This window comes from Oculina patagonica, chromosome 13, assembly GCF_052425735.1.
Source record: "Oculina patagonica isolate OP01 chromosome 13, crgOcupat, whole genome shotgun sequence".
NCBI classification, from domain to species: domain Eukaryota; kingdom Metazoa; phylum Cnidaria; class Anthozoa; order Scleractinia; family Oculinidae; genus Oculina; species Oculina patagonica.
The window spans coordinates 16,159,489-16,179,681 of NC_135770.1; the positions used below are offsets into that span (position 1 = coordinate 16,159,489).

General features: G+C 39.6%; 1 protein-coding gene across 2 annotated transcripts in view; it reads right to left on the bottom strand.

Annotated features, from left to right (window-relative positions):
• The window catches only part of LOC144634529 (dual E2 ubiquitin-conjugating enzyme/E3 ubiquitin-protein ligase BIRC6-like), a 59,368-nt gene that overhangs the window by 18,496 nt on the left and 20,679 nt on the right, over nt 1–20,193 (bottom strand). For both annotated transcript variants that reach the window (XM_078493504.1, XM_078493503.1), the window contains exons 18-33: nt 18,918–19,175; nt 18,001–18,740; nt 17,448–17,665; nt 16,344–16,651; nt 15,508–15,711; nt 14,558–14,738; nt 12,838–13,825; nt 11,402–12,222; nt 10,645–10,833; nt 10,297–10,497; nt 9,636–9,763; nt 9,000–9,130; nt 8,119–8,250; nt 7,360–7,557; nt 6,384–6,545; nt 4,306–6,020 (exon numbers count right to left, since the gene is read on the bottom strand). In XM_078493504.1, the coding sequence (XP_078349630.1) occupies nt 4,306–6,020; nt 6,384–6,545; nt 7,360–7,557; nt 8,119–8,250; nt 9,000–9,130; nt 9,636–9,763; nt 10,297–10,497; nt 10,645–10,833; nt 11,402–12,222; nt 12,838–13,825; nt 14,558–14,738; nt 15,508–15,711; nt 16,344–16,651; nt 17,448–17,665; nt 18,001–18,740; nt 18,918–19,175 (6,574 nt within the window). The remainder of the gene's footprint in view (nt 1–4,305; nt 6,021–6,383; nt 6,546–7,359; nt 7,558–8,118; nt 8,251–8,999; nt 9,131–9,635; nt 9,764–10,296; nt 10,498–10,644; nt 10,834–11,401; nt 12,223–12,837; nt 13,826–14,557; nt 14,739–15,507; nt 15,712–16,343; nt 16,652–17,447; nt 17,666–18,000; nt 18,741–18,917; nt 19,176–20,193) is intronic.

Sequence of the window (20,193 nt, forward strand, 5' to 3'; positions counted from 1 at the left end):
AAAAATCTGCTTGGGGTAAGCCCTGGGGTTGTACAGTTTGGTACGAAATGTGGGCTTTTAAATGTGTTAATTAAGTTTATTCATTTGGCGATCAGATAAAAATCAATGAATGATCAGAGTTATTAAAGTCCATTTCTAAGCACGAGGGACACGGAAGTTTGTTTCAGAAGCATTTATGCATAGAAATACCGGTTTATTATTGACTGACGCGGTTAAAAAATACTCGGCTTCTAGCGGTAAATCTGCATTTATAATAGCTGGGAGTTTGGTTTTTTTTGGTGTTGTTGTAGGAAGGCGGGGGGAGGGGGGCGGAAGTGGTGCCTCCGAATCCTCTTTAGATCTCTGACACAGTGGTCTGAATGTTGAACAAAAGAGCTCATCTGTTAATAAGCATAATGCGAGCTGATTTTGAAATGAACATGACTTTACGTTTGTGTCATCAGTAATTATCGTGTTCGAAGAAGGCGTGGCTTACTCGCGGCAAGAACAACATAATAACAGTGAAGCTAACACATTTTCCTCATTGATTTGAAATGAATTTCGAATCAATTATTTTTAGGGCAAGTTAAAAGATACAAATGTTTTTCGTCCAGATTTTTACAAAAAAAAAAAGCAGGTGAGAACTTAGCTGTTTTTGTTATCTCGGACTTTTTTTTTTTATTAAAGTCGAACCTCTCCATAAGGACATCTCTCGTGATGCGTCATGACTTACATCACGTATGTCCTTATCGCCGACCTAGGTGTAGAAAGGGACTACCGTAATTACTCAAATAAGCGCCGCGGCGCTTATTAAATTTTTACGCCTCCAGTGTTGCGCTTATTTGAGGGCGGCGCTTATTAAAAAGTTTGACGCCACAAAGAATCTAATCCTTTACATTTATTAAAATAGGGTCCCCTGATTGCCAAAAGTCGTCTCTTGCTGAAGATTGTACTGAAGAATGTTCAATAGAAAAACTGAGCGGTAAAACAAGCACTTTGAACTGCAGAACGTCGCTTTTGATGGAAAGAAATATCCAAGTTTGTTTAAGAGTTGCTTTGTAGTTCTGTTTCTAGTTAAACAGATTTCCTTGAATAAGCGCGCATCGGGACTGCGGCGCCGGGGGCGGCGTTTATTAACTTTTTTGTCCGAAATGCGGCGCTTATTCGAGGGCGGCGCATATTCGGGGGCGGCGCTTACTCGAGTAAATACGGTATGATATTACAGAGGCTTTCCGAAGAACTCAACGCAATATCCCCACAATTCAAAGCCCGAACCGGGATTTAAAAATCTCAAAAATGTGTTAATATGAATTGTAAATCCACTCATAGCGGTCTGGCCTTACCAAAACCTGGAGAGAGAAAAAGACAGTGGGCAGATAAATTCGAGAGTACGCTGTTGAGCAGATTCTGTGAAATTCCCCTTTTTATTCTTTTCTCTCATAAGCCCTCCCAATTCAAGGCCCATATATTTCTTCCAAGTCAACTGTCAAAGTTTAAGGCCACTTTTTTCCTACCAGGTTACCGTCTTGAGAGTTTTAAATTTTATTAAATCTTGGTGACACTGTCCCTTTAATTCATTAATGTAATTCAAATCAGTTTATGAAAACGTTTTTTAATGTCGCTTTAAGCCACCGCACCCCAACCACGGATATAAGACCTACCACATTTAAAAGCCCACATTTCGTACCAAACTGTACAACCACAGGGCTTACCCCAAGCAGATTTTTGCACTTTCTTACACGGTTGGGGAGCGTGATGGCCTAATAATGGTCACTGCGCTGGACTCTGGACCAAACAGTCCTGGATAGAGCTTTTGGGGGGGCAATGCGTTAAGTTCTTTGGAAAGCCTCTCAACTCCCAGAGTCCCTTTCCTTACCCAGGTGTAAAAATGATTACCAGTCAATCTTTAGCTTTTCGGGAAGGGAGGTAACCCTGCGATGGAATAGCATCCCATCCGGGTGGAGTAAAAATACTCGTTGTCGCTTCACGTTGCGGAAACCGGTATGAGCTCCGGCCTGATGGGCCACTAGGCTCGTAACCTGCCTATTGAGAGACCTGGCGGAGAACTACATAAATGGACCGGGCGGCCATAAATTTTTTATCGTGAATTGAGGCGCGGTGCTCCCACATTAAGGGGTGACATGGCATAACGAAGAGTAATTGATAATCCATTCCCCGAACTGTTCCAAATTCAGGCCACTGTGTAAAAGAACAAAAGAGGATACGAAGGCACCACTTCCACACCCCCCTCCCACCCCCCCCCGAGCCCCCCTAAAAAAAAACAACACCAAAAAACACCCCAAACTCCCAGCTATTATAAATGCAGATTTACCGCTCAAAAATAAACCGGTATTTCTATGCATAAATGCTTCTGAAACAAACTTCCGTGTTTCTCGTGCTTAGAAATGGACTTAAAAATAACTATGATCATTCATTGATTTTTATCTGATCGCCAAATGAATAAACTTAATTAACGGAGCTCGAGCGCAATCTATAAATACACGTCAAGCTCAAACGATGTTCATTTCACAGCAGTTAGAATTTTACTCGAGCTTCTGCATCTCTTCGACTTTCATTGCTGATAACGAGCATTCTGCCTGGAGACACAAAACTTCGTTTGGCAAAAAGGTAGGCGAAAAGATTTAGAGGAATCTTTAAGCGTGAAATAGTTAAAGATAGGCACTTTAAGAATTCCTTAATTTGCATATTTGTGAAAACAGCCAGATAACACAAACAGTTTAAGTTATGTCTGACAGGTATTTTCACTAGTATAAAACCGTTCTATGACATTCTTGCTTTCCTAGTAATTTTTAAAGAAAAAGTAAGAATGACCCTGTTACGGAATGGGCAATTTCTTAAACAATGATTTGGGAAATGCGAACAACAGAAGTTCTTGTGAAACGAATATTGAATAACAACAGCGTATAATCTCGACAACAAATAAAATAAAGTTGCCGACATAAAAATTTGGAGAAACGATCGTACGCTCAAAAATCGCCATATCTTTGGCAAAGATCATGTATTTGTTTAAGATAAGCAAAGAATACATGGAAACTGCTTATTATAAACGACTGTAACCCTTTCATGTTTCTCCCGATTATTTGCTGTTAAATGAGCTAAACCGCTGAAATGGCGCTGAAATGGCCAATTTACTAGAGGTTCCATAATTTTTTATTCTTAACGGTTACATTTCCCCAATTTTTTTATTAATGGAATCAATTCACCAATGAACAAGCTTTGTTCATGGTAAATGGCTAGTTCTAAATCGAGATAACAGTGAAGTTATTAGCCTTTCATTTTGTAGTAAATTTGAGACTGTTCAAAACATCGTTAACATACCTTCGAACTTCTTGGCCGTTGATCATCCAAACTCAACATTTGCCGAATCTATTTTGATATATAGAAAGAAGAAAGATAGTTCTTTATAACTATGCCAAGTATGATCGAGAAACTGTGACGGCAGGTTCAGTGTTGAAGTAACAAGAACACCTTCGATCCGCCATGTTGGCGAACCGTTACGGACGCTTCAAATCGGCCTTCTCGATATTTCCCAAAATAAAAAGAATTGAAACTTTTTAATATACATTTGGTAGTTAGGACCCTAAAACAAGACTGCATGTCAAATTTCAGCGAAATCGGTGAGGTACGGTGTCCGACCAAAGTTCGAATCTTATAGACTATAACAAATAAAGGCTAACACGCCTGCTTGTCAACCAATCTATGTCACACAAAAATTGGCCAATTTTTCTCATCTACATGAGCAAATAAAAATTCTCACATAAAAATTGCTCGTATAAACTAGGCTAAACTTGTCTAGTCGATTTAAGAATTCACTGAGATATTGGAATCTAACAGCAAAGTATTATGGCTTTAGGCTAGCGAAGGGGACCATTCAGTGCTTTTTATTTCCTACTGTCCAATAACCCCTTAAGCTTCTCACTAACCTTTTACTACAACAGCTGAATGGCGGATAGTACCAGCAATTTAAACACCTACATCAATGTTTCGTCATTATTAGATGTTACACAAGTGAATAGTGCTTTTCACGCACGCTGATTGGTTAACTCGGAGGTGATTAGCAAAGTACTGTTCACCTCCGAGCAACTAAAGAAAAACAAACTGCCTTCACGCGTCGCTTTGTTTACCGAAAGTGATGTTTTGGTCCGCTAGTTATTTAACTTGTGTGGTATATACTAAAACAAGTATTCTCCTCAGTGTCGGTGAATATGGTGGATATTTTCCTAGCTGCGAAATATCCACCACTATTCACCTCTAATTCGGCGAATAATTATTAAATATTGTCCCAAAGACATAAATTACACCTACCTCCATCACCGTCCTGTTTGGCACCTAGAAGCAGCCTCAAAAGATAACGAGCTCTCAGACGATCCTGAAGCAGCACTTTGTTATATCCTGGAAGACGAATAAACAAACCAAACGCAACAAGTGAATGCGCCGGGACTGTGCTCAGGACTGAAGCAGGTAAAGAGACGAGAGGTAGTGGAAGCTGGGTTGGGTATGAGGGTAACCGGCTCTCACTGTTGTCCTGCTCGCTACCTCCAGCTTCAGTATCAGGAGTCAGCGAGGAAGGCACGATGATGTGACAGGGTAAATGCATTGACAACTGGGCCAATCCATCCTGCTTGGCAAACACATCAAGTGGGGTCAATAATGGCGCAGCACTCGACAATCCGTCCTGTAGACTCGTTTCTTCTTGCGTTTTACAAGTCAGTTCAAGAAAAGAGCTTCCACAAGGCAACCCTTTGTCCATGAGAGATTGCAGCAACTGAGCCAGTGTCAAAGTTTGTGGTAAAGGCACATCGCTGAGCATTTCATGATAAAACAAACATGATAAATTCCGTCTCTGATTTTGATTCTGAGTAGTAGCAGGATTACTCTCCTTTGCTGCTAAAGATTCATTCTTTTCAGCTCTCTTGCTTTTCACGTTTAGTCCAGCAGCAAGACTAACAGACTCAAGGAATTCAAATCCTTCATACTGGCCAAAATCACTGGGGTCAGCCATCCCTTCCATTGTCGGCTTACAAAACTTTTCTTCAGGGGTTGCCTCGACTGGTTTGTCTGCTTTAGGAAGTAAAAGTTGTTCACTAAGTTCCTGGAGACTGGAAGACAACTTAGCAGTGACTAACACGAATGAGTGTCCTGCGCCAAAGCGAGGATGCCAACCGTGTTTGTGAAAGAAATCAAATCCTTTAAACGTCTGTAAATTCAAATCACTCTCAAGATGCAAACAAATAGGGATTGTTTCCTCCTCTAACAACATCTGCAAGATCAATTGCCGTATGAAGCCACTGACGTGTGTGGTAACCTTGGGTTTCGTTGGAAAATCAGATGCATTCGATGAAGTCTGACCTCCGATGGTCTCAACCAGAAGGCACGCCATTTTCTCTTGATTTCTGGGATGAAAATGAACACAGTTGCACAGAAGTTCCACTGTCGCAGTTTCCACAGCAAAACTGGTGTAGCTTGAAATGGATGATGCTATGCCTCCTTGTCCTCCACAGAGCTTTGATAGAAGCAGAAACCAAAACTGGTAGCCACCTTCACCCATCCAATCCTTGATGGCGGGTTCGTTACAACAACACGTCAGAAAACTTAAAAGGTGTGGAAGAAGATTGATAGGGACACAGTTTCTCTTCTGTGATGGATTCGCCTCTGCTTTGCTTGAACATTCATCTTTGCCTTGATCTTTTGAGTCTTCAGCTGAGTGACAGAAGTCCACAATACCTTGTACCATCAGCTCAAGTAAGCCAGAATTTAGAAGCATTTGACTTGTAACGGCAGATTGGCTTGCTGTGGCAAGTGTTGCAAGTTGTGGGGGAGATGACAGAAGGTTTGATAATGCATCACCAGCATTGGTGCCTTTCTTGTGATGCTGGTTGAGCACTTGCTTTGTTCCAGTCAGCTCTAAAAGCACTTCATAATACACTGGACAAATGTATGACAAAGCACCAATTAGATGGTCAATGCTTTGTTTCAAAGCACCTTGATCCGATGACTTTTGTGACCAAGCATAGAGACACCTAAAAAGTGAAAGAAGCAGTTAATAGTAGATTCCCATGAGGGACTTTTTTTACTTTACATTTTTTTACTTGGCCCATGCTCATGACAACAGAAAATTGCACCTTTCTCAACTGCTACTTATTTACATTCTAAGAGACTGTGCACATGAATTAAAGCATTTAACGACATCAACACTGACTGAAGGTTAATTATGCAAACACAAATTTAGTGTTTCCATAAGCGCAGACAAGGTCGTTTCGTTCATGGCTTATACTCTTTCCCGACAACATTGTTTCAATCAGGTTTATATTAAACACAGTTTATCAAATGGAAGGTTAGTTTAAAATTTTTCCCCCCACTGCAACAATTCAACTGCAACACACCTAAAGAACTCCTCTGAAAAATGCTGACTAACAATAGACTCTGAATCTGTTTCCTTTGCGTGCCAGATCACGGCAGCTATAGCCTGAACATGCCCAGGTGCTGTCTGTATTGATGCTGACGAGTCGCATAACGACCCTAACCAGGATGACATCACAGACAACCTGCAACACGACAAAAAAGCTACCATGAAAAAAACAAACATTAAACAGAATAAAACAAAGATAGGTAAAAGCCAGCATTTAGTCAGCATTAATTTTTGTCTTTTTCCTGTGGTAATTATCTACAGAAACTAGTGCTTCCTCCTCTGAAACGTGGTCCGTTAAGTGTCTGGAAGTGCATATATTAAATCCTGATGGAATGCCTGCTTCTACCCATGCTAAATAAAAGGACGTATACCAACAAGAAGGAGGGGTACATAACTACCTACATCAACCAATGTCTAATGGAATGCTACATTAAAAGTCAGTTCATAACACATCTGTATAGCGACCAGATATTAATTTAACAACGAAACAACATTCAGCTTTTCCAGTGAATACAATAGGCATCAATTGGTCATGTGACTTGCTTTCTGTCAACATAAAAGCAACCCTCTTCCAAGAATTAGGAATAGAAGAGAAAAGGCGCACATAAATAAGCTAGTAGCCGGGCATTTTCAGGATTCTATCTCAAAACTAAAAGGTTTTTTCAGGTTTCTATCTCCAAAACGAAAAAAATGTTTTTATAGCGACAGCCGTGTAAAGTTATAAGGATTCGCATGAGAAAAACAACCCTTGCCATCCAGTCACGCTCTAGTAATGTGCCTTACAAATCCTTGTAAATGTTTAAACTTACAAACTACAATAAATTCTTCCCCTTGTCCTTTCCTGGCCTGAAATTTTCTGTTACGGTTATGTTTCTTACACTCCTCCTACTTCTTACAGATATACAGCACCAATTGTTGTAACAGGCCCATTATGACCCATCTTGCCTTACCTGTCCTGATATGAAGAATCCTGTTTCTTCCCAAGTTGATATATAAGTTCCACTGTTGTGACATTTACAACTGGTCCTCTCATTCTCTCCTTATCACCTGGGCATTTTAGAAGCTGTTTAATTAACATTGTCCCAAGCTCCGGAAACTGCACTGACAACTTCATAAGCACCAGTTCCAGACAAGCAGAGTACCCCTCACTTAAAAGGTAAGAAGAAAAAAAGAGAGAAATTTCTAATGGAACTGAACTCAGTGTTATAATTGTAGAATGCAGATTTTTTAACGAATTCGTACTTATTTAATGAATGTGTTGTAGTTAAAAATAAACTTCAGGTCAAATTTATTACGATAATCCTTAAACAAAGAAAACACAAATCAACCTAGAATAAAATCATTTTGACCTTTTTATTTTAAACTACAAAGTGTGCACAGATAAAAAGAATGCTTTTTTAACAAATTTTAAATACCTAGTATTGCACATTAATCTACCTCAGCTGTAGCCAACAATTGAACCATGGCTTCTTTTAAAATCTCAACAGAAATACTACTTCTCAAAGCCAACTACACATACATATCTTCGACGTAGAAATTAAGAGGCACCATTTAGATAGGCAAGTTTCATTTATTGCCGTTTGTTATTTGAATACTGTACCAAACAGATCCAAGACGGTATAAAATTTCTTCAACCCACAGTTCTTGTTAATCTGGTTGCCTTATTACAAATGCCACCACATGTTGCAAATATTGCAGAAAGTTTTTACCTTTGTGGTGATAAGAGCAAGGAAGTACAGGTGCTAAACACATCTGAGAGCAGTGTTGAAGGGTCCTTTGTCTCTTGATACAGGTCAGGACCTTGAGAAAGGCATTGACCCAGAAGCTGAATCCAACCAAGACTGAGAAAAAGAAAACATGACTGGCTTTAGAATATGAGTAGTTCTCACAAAAGGTTAAATTCCTATTCAGTTGAACGAACATTGTGTAAGCTTTTTTATAAATTGCACCGTTTTAAGTGAATGAGCAGTTTGGCTTCAGTCGAGCATCTCCTTAAGGACACCTCCCTATTACGGACAATTCACTTAGTCCTACAGAAACCAGAATTCATATTATCTCAGCTATACCTCTATAAGACAAACGACATAAATTTATAAGGGCACTCAACTTTGCCCCCCTTTGGTGTCCGCATTACAGAGGTTCGACTGTATTAACAATAACAGACTGGAAAGGTAGATGGCTATCTGGTGAATGTGTGGTTCGGGTTTTTTTTCTGCCCTCTCTCTGGGACAGGAGGAAAAGGTAGGTTAGGATTTCGTGTTACTTAACGTAGCTTACCAACAGATTTGCTTGACTTCGGTGTCATTTAATTTCCATTACACCCCTCCTTTTAAACATAAATGAATGCTACCCGAGTAGCTACCCGAGTTCTCAATAATTTTAAAATAGTCTGGCCAATCAATGTCTACAAATTTTCCCAGTAATTATCAGAAATCGCCAAGCCATGATAATGATCATAAGTGGCACCTAGACTTAACTCAATTCTCCCAAGAAAGATAATGAGCATGCAGACAAAGTGGAGTTCAGTGGCATTTATTAGTTCGCTTGTAATATTCAAATTTACTGGTATTTTCAACATTTAATATTTTACCTAACTGCTTGACCCTTCAGATCTTGGTTTGCTATGCTTTGGGATCCATGTAGTGAAGTCCCTAAAATCTTGATCTGTGACAGCCCCAGGACATGAGAGTCTCGTGGGCAATGACAGTGAATGTGGACATGCTGCAGAGATTGAAATTTAACATAAATTGCAAGATAAACAAAATAAAAAGTTTACAAGTGACCTACATTTCAAGGAGCAAAGGTCGTTTTTTGAAGGTTTCTTCACGCTTCAGAAATTGCCTCACTTGTACCATCTGGAGCCATTTTTTCTCGTATTTTATTCTTGATAAAGACTTCTTGATAAAGACTTCAGTGGCAATTGAAGCTTGGGTGTCTTTATCACACTTCTATTTATTTTCACACTAATATTATTTTATTTATTCTATTTCTTAATCATCAAACACTTCCATCATGAGCCTCTGGCTCGGGAGACTGGGAAACCACTTCCTGGTATAAGACAGTAAATAAATTACCTTTACCGTTTACCTTTACTAAGGAATTATTGCCAAACTTTTCCAACATAAAGCAAGAATGATACATAGTAATGCCTGAAACTCGTTGTGCATTTGCCCCAGTTTGTGGCATTACTCATGCCTTCTATATGAACAGTGTCAAGATATCGTACCTGGGCAACTTGAGGTTGTTGAAGTTTAAGCTTGATAATTGTAATTCCAGTGGTCAAAACTGGTTGGCAAACAGGCACAAGGACTTGACTTTCATTACTGATGTCAAGTGACACATGTGACGGACATGCTGAAAAAAATCGTGAAGTGAAGCTTTTCTAGGAGGTAAATTGAATATAAAGAGTAATTATGTGCAGACCACGTTGCTTTCCACTGTAGCTATAGGGTGATTGACTTTGCTAAAATCAGTAGCCACCAGGCTAGAAACTTTGTAAAACTACTAGCCCACATTTACCACACAGGTAATAGAGAGTTTTTTGTTGAAAAAAAAAAAAAAAAAAAGGGGGAAAAAAAAAAAAAAAGTAAATTACTCTTGCCTCCTTTTTCAACAGGGTTCCCTATTGAGCAGGTTAATTTAGTAACAAAAAATGATGATTCAGCAAGGACCAAAACTACTGTCTTTAATTATGATGCATCCACGATGGTATTTAGTAGGTGTCTATAAAATGGGGTTGAATTGCAATAGCTTCACACTACCAGGCCCAAGGAGAAGTGAAAGTCGTTATGTAAAAAAATTTCTGCCTGTGAACCTCTAGTCACAACTCCACTGTTTTTTAATACAAATGTGAACAAAAGCAAAGGAGAAAAGGGAAAGGCACTTACTTGATAGTCCCGTGGAATGTGGCTGAATGTGCACTTCATGCAACAAGATTGCTGTTGGAAGACTAACCACCAACTCGCACCATTCCTCACAGACAGGAAATCTGTATGACCATGCTGCAGACCGAGCACGACGATGCTGAGCTGTGGCTTTCAAAAGGGCATCAGGAGGATGCTTTGGTGAGGAAGTGCACTGAATGCTTCCTGTGAAACAAAAACATAGGCAACCATTCACTTAGTTAGGTTCACATTTATGGAATACAAAAAATTGTCCTACATTTAACTTGTGTCCAACGACACTTTTTGGTGTTTAAATGAATGAGAACCAACATAAACACCACAAGAACTGACCATAAGGGGCAAAGTTGACCATTTGTTTGGTCCAATCGTTCCCTGCAATGGCTGTTAAGCTCCTGCTAGGCTCTCTCCTGTTATTCCTACTTGTCAACTCTTGCATGACAGAGAGAAGACCATGAGATGTGTGGTCCAGTGAGGTTGCCTGTCCTGTCACAATTGCTTTGCACACAACGTCAAGACCACCTAAAAAGCATAAATAATGTGTTGAATGAACAATGGAAATAAAATGCTGGATCGGGGGAGGCAGATCAGTAGCAAAAACCCCTTGTTGCTTATGTCACATAAACCAGTTAGTTAAGTGCCAGCATGCAACAGTGAGCCCCAAGTGAGCCGTTAAGGGTTCCCTGACTTCCTTGAAATTTAACATTGTGCATGCTTCCATGAATGAATGAATGAATGAATGAATGAATAACTTTATTATCGTGTCTAAAAATGTTTAGCTGAGGGGAAAAGTCCCCTCTACAGGATAGTTCCAATTCAATCCCAAGAATATGAACATAACCTATTCTGCTGTAATTGTTACGAATCCTGTGCAGTACCACCATTATTTCAAGATGATAGTAAGTAAGATCTACTATTTCAGAGCCAAGATGTGATTTTCAGTGGTACCCTTTGTCATTGACCAGGCAATAAATAGTTCTGGCTTGTGCCAAACAACACTGACACACCATGTTAAGGATTTAATGCACCATAACATTGCAGTACTCAACTATCACTAAGCAGTATGACAGTGAAAGATAATTGCACTCACCCTTATCATAAAATTGAGTCACAGCTTGAGAGGTATTGAAAAGTTTGAATAAAAGCCACAAGAGCGGGTCTGAGAGATGCTTAACAGATGTTGAAGACGACCCTTCATCATCTTCTTTGGATGTCAGGAGATATGAGAGAATTCCATCCACTAGCAGCCCACGGTCAGCAACTTGGTTCTGAATAACACACAATAGTTGCAAGACTCCATCTTCAACTGAGGTGGGCTTCCCTGAGATCTTCACATCAACTGATAACTTGTCTTGAGAAAGTGAAGCTGTTGAGCTTAGCAAGCCTTGTTTATCAGCAGAACATTGGTTGAGACATTCCAACAGACAAAGGAGTATCTCTTTCTCAGCTACCAATTTATCAGTCAAACTGACTGATGTTAAAGTGCTGCTACTGTTGCCGCTGCCGCCGCTGCTGCTGCTGCTGCTGTTGCCATTACCAGCAACTCTTTGGCCTTCACCTGACTCCATCCCTTCAGCAGTAACATCTGTTGTTTGATTTCCGTTGCTGTCAGGAAGCTTCACTACAGAGTTCTGTAATATCTGAATGATTAAACTGAGGAGCTGAAGAAGCCATGTACTGTTATCCAGCTTGTCGACACTCACTCCAGTTGCAGATGAAGCAAGGACATCAGTGGAAGAAACAAGACTAACACCTCTTTTGTGGGTGAGGTGAACCAAAGTAAGTTGTGCTGAAGCGTTTACAAGTCTTACTACTACATCACATCCTACTTGATGCCAGGCAGCATTTGGGTTTCCTACTAAAATGTCAATGACTGGTTCCACCCGCAGGACTGCTCCTCTGTTGGAAAGTCTGCAAGGTATTTTAGACAAGACATTTTTATTAGTAAATCATTCAGTGACTTACCACGGCGAAAAAATCCTGAAAAGGACTGTTGTTAGTGACCGGCATTTCTGCAATCTGAGTGGAAGTCGGTTTTAGAGTGAAGTGACTTTCCTTTACTCTAAACATGACTTCTATTCAGGCTGTCAAAATATCAATTACCACAATTCTTAGTTAGAAAATCATGACAGGTAAATTGCGAATGCCTCTGGGTTAAAATCACTTGCTAAAGAGCAATTTTCAAATGATACGCTCCATCAAAGTTGCTTTGGTATCTTAGCATCTAAAACCAGATTCAAGTTCTTTTTGGCTTAGATATAGCCTTTTTTCAGATTTTTGCTCCAACAATAATAAAAACTCAGACAAACTGGGTAACCAAGCTAAATGTATTGGACATCAGATTACCTTGGAGGAATACTACAAAATCTAAAAACTCAATGGTAATTAAAAGCTCCTCTGATGAGCATCAGCTGTTGGAGTGAAAACCCAACTAGTTTGAAAATGCATTCAACATTTCCCTTCTTACCAAACATAAGAATATATACACAGAAGTCAAATATTACAACAAAAGTACAGTTACGGTACCTTTCTGTACATAGTTCAAGAATGGTCCTAAGTAACAGCTCCTGGAAAAGCTGGGAAAGCTTCATATCGTTATGGCCCTCCGCAGCAGACTGCAAGGATGTCAGGAATGCTTTCACTGGTTTTGAACTGGGTGAAAGAGAGTATGGTCCAAATGACGGGAACTGAGATAACAGCCTCACTAAAAACTTCAGAAGATCTTCATTACTTAGAAATGCCAAAAGTTCAGACTTAGCACAGTTCATCAACTGCCCTTCAGACATAACTGTAAGGACTTGTAAGCAATGTTGTTGGGTTTGAGGAGACAATCCTGGTTGGTTTACCAAGTGCGATAGTAAATTAGTCAGTGATGCCGTATCAAGTTTTAAGCTGCTACAACACAGTCGAATCTTTAGCCACAACTGCAAAAGAGAGGGGATATCCACATCTGTACTGTTGCAGTCATTAAATATCTTACTAAAGGACGCCTGCAGAGTCCCTTCCACTAAAGAACTGTTCCCATTTCTAGGTAGAGCCCGTTTTGCCTGTTCAGTGGTTCCTCTTGATGATGGCACTGTGGTACTCAACGCCTTTGCAATGGCCTCCACTTGGAGATGCTCCAACATTTTAAGATCTTGTTCTGCTTCCATCTCAAGACCGAGTTCCAGTCGCATGTCAATTGCAGATGACAGCTTGACAGGTGGTGGACTGATTTTTGCATCCCACGAAGATGGCGTCACTGGCTTCTCGTGCACTGGTGTTGGCTGTGGCATCTCATTGCCATTACTTATGTCACTAAACTCCGCCATCCAACCTGGGGCTTGAAGTTCTCCCTCAGAAGGCAAATCATAATCATATAAGTCGCTGTATTCGATATCCAAGAGAATACTCTTCTCTTTTGCATCCATGATGCTTGTCACAACAGGGGGACTTTCTGTGCCATTTTCCTGAGCTGCAGGAGTTTGTACTGTTCCAGTTTTTGGAGTATCGCATGTTTTGTTTCCTTGTCCGCCTAGGTTGTCATAATAACAATATTTATAAACATACATGAAACTTTAAAACAGACAAGAACTAGACATTACGGACAGCAGAAACAACAATACATAATTACTGTTGATTGTCAGGCATTATTCCTATGCTTGTCATTATTTTTTTCATTTATTTCTTTTCATTTTCTTATTTTATCTTAACAAAGAACTACTGTAAAAAATGACAATTCAACAGTGAACATGCTCATAATTTCAAATCAGCCTTGTGCTGTAGAATGTCAGGCACAGTGGTTTAATGGTAAGCACATTGCACTTTGGATCAAGTGACCCAGGGTCAACTACCGGCCAGGGACATTATGTTGTATTCCTGGTAAATACTCTTTACTTTCACAATGCCTCTCTCCACCCAGGCCCCAGCTGTTCAAAGAAAGGATAATGCTGACCACTGGATAAATCACTATCTAGTGGATAGGGTAATTTGTTATTAAATAGATTTGTTATTATATAGAATAGATTAATTTGTTATTAAATAGATTTAGCCAGGCCTAAAAGCGGAGCTCTGCAGTTATTTACTTCGCCCTTTTGGAAAATTCGAATTTTGTGACCGATAACAGCAAAATATAGCTCTTGAGCCCACGATCCAATGCAAACCATTTCTTGGTCAGGGGTAAACTTCAAAAAAAACATTCGACCTCGATGAGTTCTACATGTGAGCTATATGTGTACAAGTCATAAGTTAATCCTGATAGTCATACCTTGAAGGAGATCCTGTAACAGAGAGGTCAGTGAATGAGATGCCCAGGGCCCTCCCCAGTGAGCCAAGTGAGTTCCACTTGGCATTACACACATCCTAAGCAGCTGTTCCAGCTGATCGTCAGTCATCACATCAGCAATACAAATGGATGGTTCACTTACACACGCTAGGTGAGCTACTACCTGAAAAAGGAAGTACAAGCAGTGTTAAGTGACAATTCTGTGTGACCTTTCAAGATGGAAACACAAGATCATGTTTCATAAGGTTTGGTATATAATGCATGCTCGGATTGGATAGCTACAAAATAATAGTTATTTTGCACAGGGTTTCTTAATACAGCAATGGCATCAGGTAACATTTTTGCCCGAATTTCATCCAACAAGAGAAAACAGAATCATATTAATATTATTTAATGTACAAGCTAGCTGGTGAAAACCTGACAGTTCAAGTGTAAACCCTCACTTGCAGTCTGGGTTCGCACACTCTGTCAAGTTCTACTAAGCTCACTTCCAGGTTTACAAATACACACATAAATCTCATGGTTTATTTAATTCCATCATTAACAAGAAAGGTTGCTATCCATTAAAAATATGTACACCATTTTTAAATTGGCGGAAAGTTCTACCAACAATATTGGTGACGACAATCAAAGACAACATCATGTTTTGAGGTTTAAGTTAATACAAGCAAATTATGCATGACCAACACCCTCTCCCACAAACAACATTGCTCATAACAGAGTTTGTAGTAATTTACCTCTCAAAGTTGAAATGGTAGAAAGGAATGTTTTGATACAAAATTTTTGTTGACACTGTTGCTGTCACATCTGTTTCATGTAAATTAATTCCCATTGTAATGTGAGGGTCACAAAGTTCTTTGTGTGCTTGCTAGAATTTCAGCACTATCAAAAGCATTCAAGACTAAATACAACTACAGTTTTCAACACCTTACCTTGCATGAAACCAAAAACAACTCGACACTGCAGGTAGAGTTCATGCTCAGAATGAAACTGATCATCTTACGCATGACAGGAACTGTGGTATTAGCTGGAAGAGGAGTAGTTGTGAAAAGCATGGTTGGCTGGGTTGTTGTCTTTTCAGGTTGTGGTTTTCCTTCGTCAACAATGCGACGTAATTTGGACAAATCCTTCATGTGCTGAAGAGTAGATGATGAAAACAAAATAAGAACTTTATTCCAGTGTTAATTAAAAATAGCAGTCACCCACTAAATGAGGACACTAAAAATTAAAATGTTACCCACCCACCTGCCTCTGTGCTGCCCTTACAAAACTTAATACATATACCACCTACACCTGACCGACTCTGCAAGCCAGTTTCCTTGCCCATCACTGAATGCAGGTAAAATGTTAATGCCAAATATGATTCAGGTAAGCCTATAACTTGATTATGTTATGTTCACCAAACTGCAGTAATGTTATCTGACACTCACGTTTTCCACCAGGACTTAATAATTTATACTCCCTTAAAGTAGTAACCACAGATAAACAAACTAAGTTATTAGCCACTCTTTAAACTTTGCACAAAAACCCAGACACATATATGACATTTCTGTTATTCTGTTATTACATGTACTTTTTATAGCTCCAGCTCCATTTCAGTGAGTAACAATAATTATTACGATAATACACTTTAAATAAAAAGGCCCATTCCTTTACCTCCAAAGAAATGTAAAGGTTAACACAGACCTTGGTAGGTGTTTATCAACAAAACCTTTGAAGCACAATTTCTTTCTTCAAAACTGTCATTTCTACAGTTACTCACCAGTACCTTATAGGGTTGTTTTCCATTTCCTTTTATTAGGCTCTGCGGTGAATAATCTGATGGTGGTTTCATTGTTGGTGGTTTCTTTGGAAACACATACTTGCTCATCTTCATGTGCTTCTGCCAACGGTAGGCACTGCTATCACTGCTCAGGGCTGCTGGCTGAGTTGCCGGCATTGGAAGCATGAAGTCCCATCTACTTCGTTTGCAGTTCTTGCTACTTTTTGCAGGTTTTGATGATCTGATCTTACTGGAACTAGGAGTAGAGGTACCACCATTTTTGTCATTTGATCCTTTGGAATTTTCTCCATTTTCTGATAAGACATACAGAAACAAAACTGTTCATGATGACTGATGACACATTTAACATCAATTCTAAAATTAATCATTACAGCTTGTTATGCAAGAAGAGGAGTAAAAGTGGCTGTTTGTCCCAACTGGAACCAAGAGAATTACGTTAGTCATAAAAATGTACTACTATGTAAAAATTTAACTATGCTACAACACACGAGGCAGGTTAACAGTAAACTATACAGACTGTAGATGCATTAAGATCAGCCAATCAAAATGTTTTTGAGTAGTAGGCAAGATGGCAGGAGAAGTAGGCAGCACAAGCATTGCCATGAGCTTCTTTGAATACCACCTTGCAAACTTGTAACTGCAAGAGTGTAGACTGCTGACCGTTCACACAACCCATTATCCCACATAATATTCAAGGTGTTGGAACCCAGGCCCCAGTAACCCTGCCACTCAGCATGCAAGGTCCGGGGCTTTGTGTGTTCAGCATGCAGGGTCCATTTGTAGATGGTTACCATCTAAACTAGAAGAGACCTCATATTTGTTATTAATGCACTTTTGTGTGAAGTGGGCAGCAAAATCGCTGGCTGCTGGCACATTGTGACTCGGCTACAAGATATAGAATCTAGCCAACTAATGTCAAGTCTACAGACTCCAGAAAACATGGACAGTTCACTTGGTACCAGACAAAACAGAATTCATATACTAGGTACATCTCCATAATATGGACAATTATCAGCTCTGACCCATGACCATTTAAGGAGGTTCAACTGTATTACTATCATGATTATGCAATCTAACATTCTAACTAACCTGCTCCAGGTAAAGTAGGTTCACACTGAACTATGCATGTGTCCAGAACATGTTGCAACAGCAGCAAAAGCCAACCAACCAATGTCAAGTCCACAGCTTCTAAATCTACTTTGAGGTTCTTTAATGGCAGAAGTCCATCGAAGAGGCTCAGAAAACTTGTGAGCACCAATTCAATGGAAGGAGATTGCTGGCTCAAACTCACAAGAACTGCAAACAACCTGAACAGACAGATCACAGTTAACTTACACTACTTAAATGCTTTGCAAAATATTAGTCCATACATGTACAATTCACAGTGATTCACAGTAATTTAAGATGTATATCAGTCTTCCTACCATCAAACTTTGCCAGAAGGTTCTTCTAAATGTGTGAGATTTGTACATTGCTTAAGAAATACATAAACCCTTATGCCTTTGTTGGTTTACTTGACAGTTTGTCAAGACAAACTTGAATGTTTGACACATGAAAAAACACAGAAAAAAATAGCCACAGTCTAATAATTGACTTGCTATGGCATTTCTTTCTGTAGAGAATAAGAAGGAAATATCCGTACCTTTCTTGGGGAAAAGTGCACTTCTGGTTTGAAGAAAAGAACTCTTTCAGGACATTGGACAAAAATTCACCCCACCACGTCTTACTACCACAAGCATTCAAAAGAAGAGTACCAACTCTCTCCCGCTTCTGAGGAGAGCCACTGACACAGAGGTTCCTAAACAGGTTTTCACACATCACAGGTGTAACTTGACTTAGCCAGGGTTGCCACTCGACTGCCAGTTTAGGCTTTGCCAGATAACCATCTAAAGAAGGTCCAACACCCATCAGTGCCACCACAGTGTCAATCAAACAGTTGCAAATCACCTGTAAGTGATCATATTTAGCTTCCTCAAGGGAGGTAACACCACCACTACTTTCTGAATTGGATGTCAGTCTGTTAATGGACTGCTCTACAAGGTTTAGTTGATGCTGAAGGTTCATGCACTGGTTGTAAGCTTTGTGGACCTTCCTTTCCTCCTCAGTAAGAGATGCACCCTTTACAGTCGCACCAATTCTTGGATTCTTTGGCTCAGATGACTGTAGCAGGATTCGCAATTGAGTGCACGCCAAGTTGTAGTGACAATGGATGTCTTCCAGAAGATTGTGCAGTATTGGTAAACACTGCTGGTCATGACAGCCTGCATCCAGTAGCTGAGTTTCTCCAGTCATTGATGTCTGACCACACAATGGGTGACCATAGAATTCCCCAATCTTCACACGTGCTTTTGCATTGTTCTTGGGTCTTCCCACCACAGTCAACTACGTATTAAAGAAAATGTAATTAACATAAAAGAGTACACGTATCTTGGCTCAAAATTGCTCACTCAGAGATTTACTACCAGCAAAAAGAGATGATTTGGCTGGGTCTGGTTGTTAACTGAATAAAGTATTTATCTGTCTAATACTCAAGTCTATTCTGATCAAACTAAAACTTACCTTGACATAACGGCACACGGGGGGAGGTAACAGGTCCTTGAGCACACAAGCACAAAGGTTAATGTCGGACACCACAGCTATTTTCTGGACATCTGGGTCATCCCACAGAGTCCAAACATCAATAGACAAAGACATGATGTCTGAGCACTGAGGAATCAACACATCTGTCAACTGGACAACACAGCCAAAGTCTAGAACAACATGATGACGAGCTCCTGCATGAAGACGGTCAATCACCAGCATCTGTGGTTGAGGGAGCTATGAAGAAAGAAACATAACTTAACCATCTAAGAAATTAACAACAGTCAACCCTTGACTGCCTGACTTTAACTTTCTAGACTTCCCTACTTGTTTGAAGTGCCTGTGTTTCTTCTGTGGTCTCATTTTTTGCAGGAATAATTAAATTTCAAATTCATCACATGAACATAGCATCAGCAAAATAATGGCAAATCCTAGATATTTTTCGTCGAGTCATTTTGTGTCAACATTTTAGGTAATTGTAAAGATTTGCTTGCATGTTGTCATATTCAGCTTTCTTTAGTTTTATTTCTGTCTCATTGATATGAATGCTCTTAATTTTCTGGACCCCCATGAGTCCCAATAATCAACATTCAACCATGGTCAACACCAAGCCTGCACAAGGACATGAATCTACTAAGAAATGGACCTTTACATAGACCCTTTGCATAAATGGCACCCACTTTTGCATTACAATACTTAGTACATCCTTAGCCTCATGTGGATGTTTATAGACAAAGGATTTTTTACATGAATGCGAGGCTTAGGATGTATATGTTTTGTCATTCAAATGCAGACGCCATTTACGCAAATGGTCTATGGTTAGTTACTGAGTGGTACAGTGTTTGTAGGGCAACCTTTGTGTTTTGTACACTCAGACTAGAATGCAAAAGATATTTTACTGAAATACTATACTCCATGTTGTTTCAAAAGAGTGAAAAACCTGAAACCTCAAAGTGACAAACACAAAATTGTTGATGATAGATAAACACAGAATAGCTACTCAACATCTTACAGTTAATAGATTTGGGATGTGTGGGACACATTGAGAAACAATAGAGAGATTAAGCTTGACGTTATATGGCAAATGGCAAACGCTAGCTTGCCGTTCATTTTGCTACCTTTTTATCGAATTCCAAAATTAATCCCTCATAAAAATAGGGAAAAATCCCACATTCACTACAAAAAAACTACCCCTTTCTGCATACGAATGCCAAACGGCAGATGGCAGAAGTTGAATTTCGCTGTTCGTGGGAAA